The sequence below is a fragment of the Oncorhynchus keta genome, unplaced genomic scaffold, assembly GCF_023373465.1.
Source record: "Oncorhynchus keta strain PuntledgeMale-10-30-2019 unplaced genomic scaffold, Oket_V2 Un_contig_7953_pilon_pilon, whole genome shotgun sequence".
In the NCBI taxonomy this organism is placed as follows: Eukaryota; Metazoa; Chordata; class Actinopteri; order Salmoniformes; family Salmonidae; genus Oncorhynchus; species Oncorhynchus keta.
This window is the reverse complement of record NW_026289776.1, coordinates 80,370-90,529: the sequence shown is the minus strand read 5'-3', so window position 1 is coordinate 90,529 and position 10,160 is coordinate 80,370. Positions and strand designations below refer to the sequence as shown.

General features: G+C 41.3%; 1 protein-coding gene across 3 annotated transcripts; it reads left to right on the top strand.

Moving 5' to 3' along the window:
• Nucleotides 1-3,305: 3,305 nt before the first annotated feature.
• LOC127926613 (transcription factor Sp8) lies at nucleotides 3,306-8,935 on the top strand. 3 transcript variants are annotated; one of them, XM_052512050.1, is made up of 2 exons: nucleotides 3,306-3,524; nucleotides 6,426-8,935. In XM_052512050.1, exons 1-2 carry the CDS (start codon nucleotides 3,441-3,443, stop codon nucleotides 7,761-7,763), a joined length of 1,422 nt encoding a protein of 473 aa, XP_052368010.1. In that variant the 5' UTR covers nucleotides 3,306-3,440; the 3' UTR covers nucleotides 7,764-8,935. The 3 variants fall into 3 exon arrangements, with proteins under 3 accessions (XP_052368010.1, XP_052368011.1, XP_052368012.1); XM_052512051.1 differs by lacking the exon at nucleotides 3,306-3,524 and adding an exon at nucleotides 5,160-5,889; XM_052512052.1 differs by lacking the exon at nucleotides 3,306-3,524 and adding an exon at nucleotides 5,896-6,184.
• Nucleotides 8,936-10,160: the final 1,225 nt, after the last annotated feature.

Here is a 10,160-nt window from a genome sequence, read left to right as displayed (position 1 = left end):
CAATTAGCTTGATATTATACATAGGACCAATTATGTCCATGTAAATTACCCAGTAGCTCTCTTGGTGTTGAATCTTTTCCCTGTAAACTTAGAAACGTACTGCGTTGCGTCAGCAACACCTGTGCAGGGAACAGAGAATAAGGTTCTGTTGTGGCTTGTTAAAACTATAAAAATAGAACCATGGAGCTAACTAGTACATGGTCCACAAGGAAGTAAAGCATTTATTAACTATCAACTATATTCCATTTCCTAACTATTACATTCTCAAAGATAAGCTCTTTTTAAAAATGAAACCTAAAACATTTTATTACACTATTTCCCCCTCCAAAAAAAGCTAAGATAAAAGGAGGATAAAAAGCCTTTGGAGGCCCCAGCCCCAATCCATTCATCCCTGAACCAAAGAGGTCCCGCTAGACAACACCGCCAGCCAGCAGCTGGCTGATCGATATGTCACAACAGATCAGAGGTTAAGGCAGTCAAAAGATTGTTAACTAGCCATTTTATCTGCCAGACATTTATATCATTGTTTATGGTCCAGTGCTTCTCTTCAGCACCGGCCATGCTGCACACCTGTGCCTGGAGCACTATGAGGGAACACTATTGTCCCACTGTTGATGACCTCCTGGCCTGGCCCAGAAAGCCTGCCTGCCACACCACTCTCTCTCTGACTGAAGTGACATCCCAGATAAAGTACATTACTTCAAAACATGTAAAAAATAAATAAAGAGATTTGCACGCTCTCTAAAATGTCCCAATACTGTAATGGATAAACACCAGATTTTCAGCACACAGTGTCTTGTTCAGAGTTTGTTTACATGAAAACAAACGTTTTGCATGTCTTTAAGAGCTTTTAAAAATATAATCATTATGATAGCTTTGCTTGGGTTTTGAGGATTCTAGCTACAGTTTCAATGTTATTTCTTAACAATGTCTTCAAGTTGTCTGATGTCTGTAATGGCTATATGTAGGTAAATCTAGCCAACTCACCGTGATAAGATATTTAGGAGCTTTTAAATCTCTTCTGAGCGGAGCACCACCCACTGATACTAATTTACTGACACAGAGTTGGATGGGATGTGAAAGCCACTGAAATAAACTCAATTACACTGTATGTTGCATTGTTGCATGACACTGTGATTATAAAGTATATTTACTCTCAATCAAAATATGGTCATCTTTGTCACCCATTGGTGTGTCTCAAATGTGTGTGTGTCTCAAATGTGTGTGTGTGTGTGTGTGTGTGTGTGTGTGTGTGTGTGTGTGTGTGTGTGTGTGTGTGTGTGTGTGTGTGTGTGTGTGTGTGTGTGTGTGTGTGTGTGTGTGTGTGTGTGTGTGTGTGTGTGTGTGTGTGTGTGCGTGCGTGCGTGTGTGTGCGTGCGTGTGTGTGTGTGTGATACTTGAGTGCTCGAGTGCAACCGTCTATACATGCATGTGAGTATCTCTGTGCATGTGTGTATGTGTTTCTATGTGTTTATGTGTGCATGCATCTCTGAACCACAACAGTATGCTGTGTAACACATGGGTTTGTTTGCTGCCCCGACTCTGTCTCTGTCACTGTCTCTCTGTGTCCCTGGTTCTCTGTGTCCCTGGTTCTCTGTGTCCCTGGCTCTCTGTGTCCCTGGCTCTCTGTGTCCCTGGCTCTGTCCATCTGTCCACGCCAAATGGCGTCCTTTTCGCTATAGGGCTCTGGTCAAAAGTAGTGCACTATATAGGGAATAGGGTGCTATTTGGAACACACTACCTCTGTGTCCCTGCTGGCTTGCTGGGAGAGGGGAGGCCCTCAGTGAGTGTGGCTCACCCAGGCGGAGACAGGCTTCCTGCACATCCTTTGTCACACCATTTGGGCCCTTGTGTCTGTGGCTCCCCTGCTTCAGACCTACTTGGCAGCTCACAGGACAGACAGACATCTGCTCCTCCTAACCTCCTGCATGGTGAACAGAGAGAGAGGAGAGGAGAGGAGAGGAGAGGAGAGGAGAGGAGAGAGGGAGAGGAGGAGAGAGAGGAGAGGAGAGGAACCACCACTAGCCCACACCAGCAGTCAGTCAGTCAGTCAAAAACACTTGTGTCCCCATATCCTGTTCTGTCACTTGAGTTAACACCATGCTATAGATATGATCACATCTATGGGCAGTGTGAGTAACAATAGTGGAATAGTGGAGCCACTCAAACACACTGTCCTGAAATCCTATTATGTCACTTGAGACATATTGCATAAAACAACATATCATAGGCTAAGTATGGCAGAGGGTTGAAACATGGGTTTGATAAGCATCTGTAAGCTACCCTCGGACACTCAACTCTTTATTTCTCTTCATTTAACATGAGGTGGTGGCCCTAAACCCACAAACAATGGTTTCGTTTTTGTCATTCTTCCAAGACAATTATTTGCATGGTTTTATGCAAAGATCTAATTTCACCAAGATAAGTCGACTAATTGCTGTGGCAAGCCTCAACCTGCTGTTTACTTCCGAGCATGGATCTTCAGCAGTAAGACCCTGAGATGATCAAGTTGCTTTGTAAATCACCACATTTAGAGTAAAGTTCTCCATCCCTTTCATCTGGCTACTTCCCCCTCAGACTCTCCTTCCCTTCATTTTCTATGCAGAATAATTCTAAAGAAGGCAATATTGAGCACATTTTGTTCGTGCTCAGCGGCCCTGAATAACGCGGTCATTATGGCGGTGAAAGAGACAGGTTTGGAGTTTGATTTCATGATGGTAATATAGTCCATGTGTGTAGGAGAAAGAAAGCCCTAAATGGGGACATCTGTTCAACGTGACGTACAGTTAGTGGGGAGACAGGCGATCAGAAAGAACAACCTGTGCCCGGCCTCACCATATGAACTCAGGCCAACCCACCCTCACTGTGACTGGAACGTTTATGGGAGAGAGTCTGTGCGCACAAATTGCCGACAAAGGGAATTGTTTTAATTGTAAAATCCGGATGGGTAAAACCACCCTAGTAAAAATGTGAAAGTCAACTGACCATTTGGAAGTGTCCAATCTCTCTCTACCATCAGTGATGTAGTTGTCCATTAGTGACACGTTGAAACATGTTGCATGGGGAACTGTGATCTTGCTGACCTATCAAATCAGCCTGCTTGATAATACAACCCAGCAATTTGTCAATGTGACATACCATGGTTTCCACACATGGGGACTTGTTTATAAAGATAACCTCTCCATCTTTCTCCATCATAGAAAAACGCAGCATCACATGTTTGCATACCTTATGTTAGCGCTCATACCTACCTGGGATATTTAGGTAAGCACGTGACTGCGCAACCTTGTCAGTTGGCTTGAACACATGTTGTGATTAGACCACCGGTGGACGAGCAAGCCTCTCTCTCCTCAGTTATTCCTAATTAAACGCAATTCCCAAAGTACCATTTATCTTGCAGGAGACAGGGTCTACTGTTGTACCGCCTGCGGGTGGAGGGGATGCAGCGCTGCGCTCAGCCTCGTGCACTACAGACAGAAACATCGAGGGTCAATCGATATCAATATGGCGCCGAGTGGAGCACGGTATGTAAGCCTCTATCTAGGCTACACATTGTATTTTTCAAATAATTTGGTGTATCTCTTTAACGCTTTTGGACTTTTTGTTGTTGTTGTCGTCATTTGACCTACATTGTTTAGGGAGAAATGACGTCAACTAATCAACTGATTGAGTTCTAGTATAGCGTGTACTTCTATTCTTATGGAAACTCTGTATTGTTTTTTTATGGTTATCATAAATGTTAAATAACATATTAGTGAGTTTTAAGTTTAATATTGGAGACCCAGTTTTCCCGAAATTATAAGCTAAATGAATGGGTTGCATTAATTAAGCTACAGGCAAGTTTTACAAATCTAAAGTTTGATTTATTTTCAAATAAGGTTTCTATTTCAATATTTGCAGAAATCACAGTCAATAATAACCAATGATAAAATGTAAAACTGAGCTGTGAAGAACTCAAAAGACGTGTTTTTAACATAGGCCTACTACAATTGTTAAACTATTTCTACAGTTATTGAATGAACACGAGAAATGATTATGTCAATATTAGACTGGTGCATAGACATGACACAACACAACTGTTACTTAGGTGATATCAACTACATGTATAGTAATCATTTTTAGTCCAATGCTCTCTGTTACTTAGCCTAGATATTTATTTATTTCATATTTTGTTTTTTCCCAGCACTATGGACACATTTTGACTGCACCTTGTTCGCTCTAGCAGCGTAAATGAAATCCAAAAAGCTGTTGACCAATCGAAGAAACAGAGGAATTAATCAGATAGTCCATCTATCACACAGTGTAATAAAGGAAGCGACGTGGGTTAGGCAGATGATGTGATGAATAATCCCTGGTCGTTTTAATTAACTTTTCGCTGTCTTGTAATGACCAAGCTGGTCAACAGACCCGGTCAATAAGCATGTTAATATCAAACATATAAAACTACGCATGATTAAAAACCTCCTGCGTTATTAAATTTGAAATTCAAATGAAATTTATGCTGCCAATGCACATTGCATGCTAATATAGCGAGGGGAAGAGAGAGAGAGAATGATAGAGAGAGAGAGAGAGATGGGGAGAGCGACAGGGGAAAATGAGAGAGAGAGTCCCCGGGTTGTTATGGCCTTCAAGTCCCTGTTATGTAACGAACGGAAGCTATTATTATTATTATTATGTACATGTACTCAGCTACATGGGCTCATAACAGTTGAGATGTGATGGAACATATTCGATATTATAAAAATAGCTTTTAATTTTATATTTGATCGAATGTGTAAGATCCGCAAAGGCTGTACGAAAACAGACAGAAATGTGCATTGTATCGTTGTAATGCGCCTGTAGGCTACACTGTTTAATCTAAGATACAATTGATTCATTATTAACGATATAATGAGGCTACACAGATCTCACCTGGACACACAAAACAGGGAAAGGTAACAATGATTCAATTAAATGAAGCACACACACACACACACACACACACACTGTAACTCCGTGGACTGATGTACCAATGTAAACGAACTAGCTAAATGAAGTGTATAATTATTTTGTCATACTATGAAGTTAATGATAAAGTCAGTCATCTATTTTCTGGAATGCAGTGCATTGTAGTTTTAATCAAAATTGTCAAAATAATTGAATGCAATTACAGTAAAGTGACATTTTCAAAAAAGGTAATATTGGTCCTGCATGTGAAAACAGTGGAGTCTTTTGTAGGCTTCATAATCGTTGTTCGCATGAATTACTTAAAAGTAATGACAACAACATTAATGTAAAACTTCGAAGGGAAATACGCCACAGAAGGTTAGCTAAGACATCTGTGTCCTCAATGTAACACTGATACAAAGTGAAGCAAAAGCTTTGAAAAAAGGGATTGAAAATATCCTAAATAGTCATATACAAATGTTTGATACCACTGTAATAACCACAAAATATAAATAACAATAACAGCAACAACGAATAATAACCTAATAACAATAATTACGATAACAATAAATAATAGCACAAGTAGTCTCATTTTAATCGTAAATAAATACAATTCCCAGATTTCCTCTTTCAAATGTGAATAAGTAATTATTTTCACTCTCATTTAACTTTACCTTCTTCCGTTCTTTTATTATGAAGAGGGTGGTGAAGGGGTGGAGAGCTGTCTGAAGTAGTCTACTGATGACCTCACGTTAGAATGTGGCAGTGTGGTGGAACAGAGGCGCTGATTGGTCGCCCGTGTCACAGCGGTACTTCAAAGCCGGAGAGGACCTACAATTGTGGTGGAATGGGCGGAACACATCATTGTATTGCACACCTCTAAAAAAACACTGCCGTGATTCATAAATATAAAAAGATCCTCTGAGGAGGGCACTTTTTGTGATGGCAACTTCACTTCTAGGGGTGAGTCTAAGGGGTTTCTTGCTGGTTTAATTAGTTATTTTATTGTCCAGCGGAGGGGATTAACATTGCTTCCGTCACACTAGGAAAGACAGTTCGTTGATTATGTTTTAAGCAAGTGGGTCACGAGTAAAAAGCTGAGATTCATTTCGCAACGACAGAGAGACGCGCGCGGGATATAACTTTCTACTGATGTGCACAAGACGCGCATGTTGTTGTACATGTGTCATATGTAACGTCATTTAATAGTTTTGTAATAGCTACATTTTGGTGCGTTCTATTTCATCTCAGTCTACAGGTATGTTATGACTCTGTTATGACTTGGAAAAGATGCCTGTTTAAACTGTCCCGCTAGTTGGCCTATTGCAAATGGAAATAGTTTACAAAGTAGCTTTTGCATTAGCACGGAATGAACTTTTCACCGACCAAATAATCATTGTTATTGTAGCCTACTATAGGAAAGGCTATTAGGCACCAACTGACCAAGCAAACTGAAAAGTTCGTTATCGATATCAACATGTTGTTTCTTGTCATTTCAGGAGGAGCCGAGGCTAGGATCGACTCCTTTAGCCATGTTGGCTGCGACATGCAACAAGATAGGGAGTCCGAGCCCATCACCATCCTCCATTTCGGATAATTCTTCATCTTTTGGGAAAGGCTTCCACCCGTGGAAGCGAGCCACCGCCAGCAGCTGCAGCCTTGGGTCCGGCCTGTCCGGTTTTGGAGTGTCCCGTAACGGAGCTGGTCTATCGGACTCGTTTGGCACCAACAGCTCTCCCGGTTCCAGTGCCTTCTCCCTAACGTCCGGCAACTCATCCACGCCCCACTTTGGAAACGACTATTCTGTATTTCAGGCCTCCGTTACAAACAGTTCTCAAGAACCCAGCCATCAGCCCGTCTTCATTTCCAAGGTGCACTCCTCAGTGGACAGTCTGCAAGGCATCTACCCGAGAATGAGCGTTGCACATCCGTACGAGTCCTGGTTCAAATCATCCCATCATGGTATCCCCACAGGAGAGGTTGGCACCACCGGCGCGTCTGCATGGTGGGATGTGGGAGCGGGTTGGATTGATGTTCAGAACCCGAGTGGAGCAGCTCTACAGTCCTCGTTGCACTCCGGTGGACTCCAGACATCGTTACACTCTCCTTTAGGGGGCTACAATTCCGATTACTCCAGCCTAAGTCACTCAGCCTTCAGTACAAGTCCCTCTCCACACCTTTTGACAACCGGACAACACCTGATGGACGGTTACAAGCCGGTGTTATCCTCTTATCCGGACTCCAGTCCGTCTCCATTAGGCGGAGCAGGGGGGAATATGTTATCTGGGGGGCCAACGGCCTCTCTAGCGGGGTCTCCCCGGTCCTCCGCACGGCGCTACTCTGGCAGAGCCACCTGCGACTGTCCCAACTGTCAGGAGTCGGAAAGGCTGGGGCCGGCAGGAGCAAGTCTGCGGAGGAAAGGGCTCCATAGCTGTCACATTCCGGGCTGTGGAAAGGTTTACGGCAAAACGTCGCACCTCAAGGCGCACTTGAGGTGGCACACCGGAGAGAGACCGTTTGTGTGTAACTGGCTGTTTTGCGGGAAGAGGTTTACGCGCTCTGATGAGCTCCAGCGACACTTGCGCACGCACACTGGGGAGAAAAGATTCGCCTGTCCCGTCTGCAACAAGAGGTTTATGCGGAGCGACCATCTGAGTAAACACGTAAAGACTCACAGCGCCGGGGGCTCCGCCGGGTCTGGCTCTGGCAGCGGGGGAAAGAGGGGAAGCGATACCGACAGTGAGCACAGTGCTCCGGGGAGCCCTCGATGCCATTCCCCCGACCTGTTGCAAGCTCCCGAATCTACCCCGGGAACGGGAAACGAACGGCCTTTCTAAACTCTCTCGACTAAGTATAATATCTGAGAAAAGCATATGATCTGAGGGAAATGGCTAAACTACAGTGGACATACGTCGAGTATGCGTAATTATGCTAATGTGTGCAAGTTGAGTTAATCAAGTGATTTAGACTACTGATCAAATGATATCTCCTAGTAGCCTATTGATGACGTGGGGTGTACAGGTCAAATACAGTACTGGTAAAGTAATCCTGAAGGCACACTGGAACACTGGGGCACAATGTAAACACATCAGTGTTCTTCTAACGCACAGACTGATCCAACCGGGGAGGCCTATACTTTGGTGTATGTACCCTTTTGAGTGTTTTTACGCAACATGGTTATTACATGGGTATTACAATAAGCAAGAAATAGACAACGTTGTTCTATCACTTGGTGATAATATGTGTCCTGCAATATCGTGTTACTACTGTGCTGACGTACTTTTATTCAAAACCAAACTGTGGCACTTTATTAGCCTGTTGAACACTGAAATGATCAGTTCGCGTCCTTTTCGGCGGCTCCTTTGTAAGGACAAATCACTGTAGCTGTTTATGTGCGGTGATCCACGTTTTCTTTACGTCCTGATCTACCCTATCGAACACATCACCTGTTTATTATTAATAATGGAGGAAAAGTTATGTCACCCGTTGGTTAAACGCTCCACGGATACTATCAGAAAGAGCCTGTCCAAGTTTGTAATGAATACTTACATTTCACGTCACTGCAAGGCTGTATATAATGAGAAATGTAATAGCCTAGAAAATTATCCCGCACCAATGTAAAGGTGAGTTATGTATTTGTCCATGAGACGATTTTGTATAGTCATTTCTAGTTGTACATTTGGCTCTAGTAAATATCTGAACATGTACGGAAGTGTATTTTGACATTATTGTTTTATTTTGTTTTGTTTGTTTGTCAGGATATAAAAAAATGTTATTGTGGGGAGTTATATATTTAACCACGAGTTTTACTTGTATTTCTGAGTCTTTTAATAGACGCACTTTGAATTTATTTGTAAGAAGATTTCGAAATCATTCACTGTTTATTATTCTCATCTTTTAATTTAAGTAAGCATGTTGTAAAGTGACGTTAAATTCACAAGCATCATTTCTCAGAGACTGGCTTTCTAATTTAAGCCACTCAATAAAGTCGGTATGGATTCAGAATCAATTCGTTTAGACTGAGTTTGTCTGCTTCCTAATTGAAATTGAACACGTCATTTGGCACAGTCGACAAAGCTATTCTCTGCAATTTAGAAGTAGGATAAAATTGTTACACCCAAAATGTTGCTATGCTGTGGCAATTTCATAAATAGTTGACAGAGGCCGATGCTACACATTCATTTTTTATGTACAATTACAAGTTCATTCAATCAAATGTCTTTGATTCTCCGATCTGCTGCTTCTCAAACAAATACCAAAGTTCAAACAAACTATTTAATAGAACATATTCTTTCATCAGAATTTCATAGCCTAAACCATAGGTTTAGTTTTTCTTAATAAATTAGTATTAGCGCTGAGCTTTCTTTCTGTGACGTTTTACATCCAGATGTGCAAAACATTTGATATAAAAACAAATACAATTCTATATTTGAATGTATGTAATGAAATTGTTATTACCGATGGGCAATTATAATAAAAGTATATAGTATATATGACGTTTCCACGCCAAGAAGATACGTGTCTGACAGTTTGGGTAGTTTGAGTAAACGAACATCCACATTAAAATTAATTGCATGACCATGTTTGAAAAATAAATACTGTAACTACTATTTTAAGTATTATAATTTTCTTGTGGTCCCATCTCATTTTCTGAACATAAAAGCTCGCGTCCAGATAAAGAAAATGCTGCGTGCTTAAAACCTGTTCCATATTTGGTTGCGAATGTAACATGTCACTTTTAGAAATAGACAGAAGTAGTTTTTCTTTCTAATATGTATAACTCTACAGTACTTGTTAATTTGCCATAAGGTCATATGTATAGGATGTTATTAATATCAGCATTATTCAAACAAAACCAAATGTAAAATGGGCAAAATTCAGATGAAAAAGTTGAGGCGCAGAACTTTTATAGATCCGTCAAATAATTTCCATCATAATACTTATATGTATTGTAGTGCAAAACTTCTCTAGAGCCACAAAATTATTCCCACGAAATATATTATATTTATTGCTTAAAAAAAAACTATAGTCTGTCTATAGTATATATTTGAGTAATCTCGGCAGTGGCACCCAGAACCAAATCAGCTACTGGATTTGGGAAACAGTGCAGCGGTGCATGTTTCACCTGCCGTGGGAAAAATGTAGGCTACGTTAATATATAAAACTCTTAGAACTCTTAATAAAACAAATATGTAACGAAGTGAATACATTGGCGAAGAATAATACATTTCTCC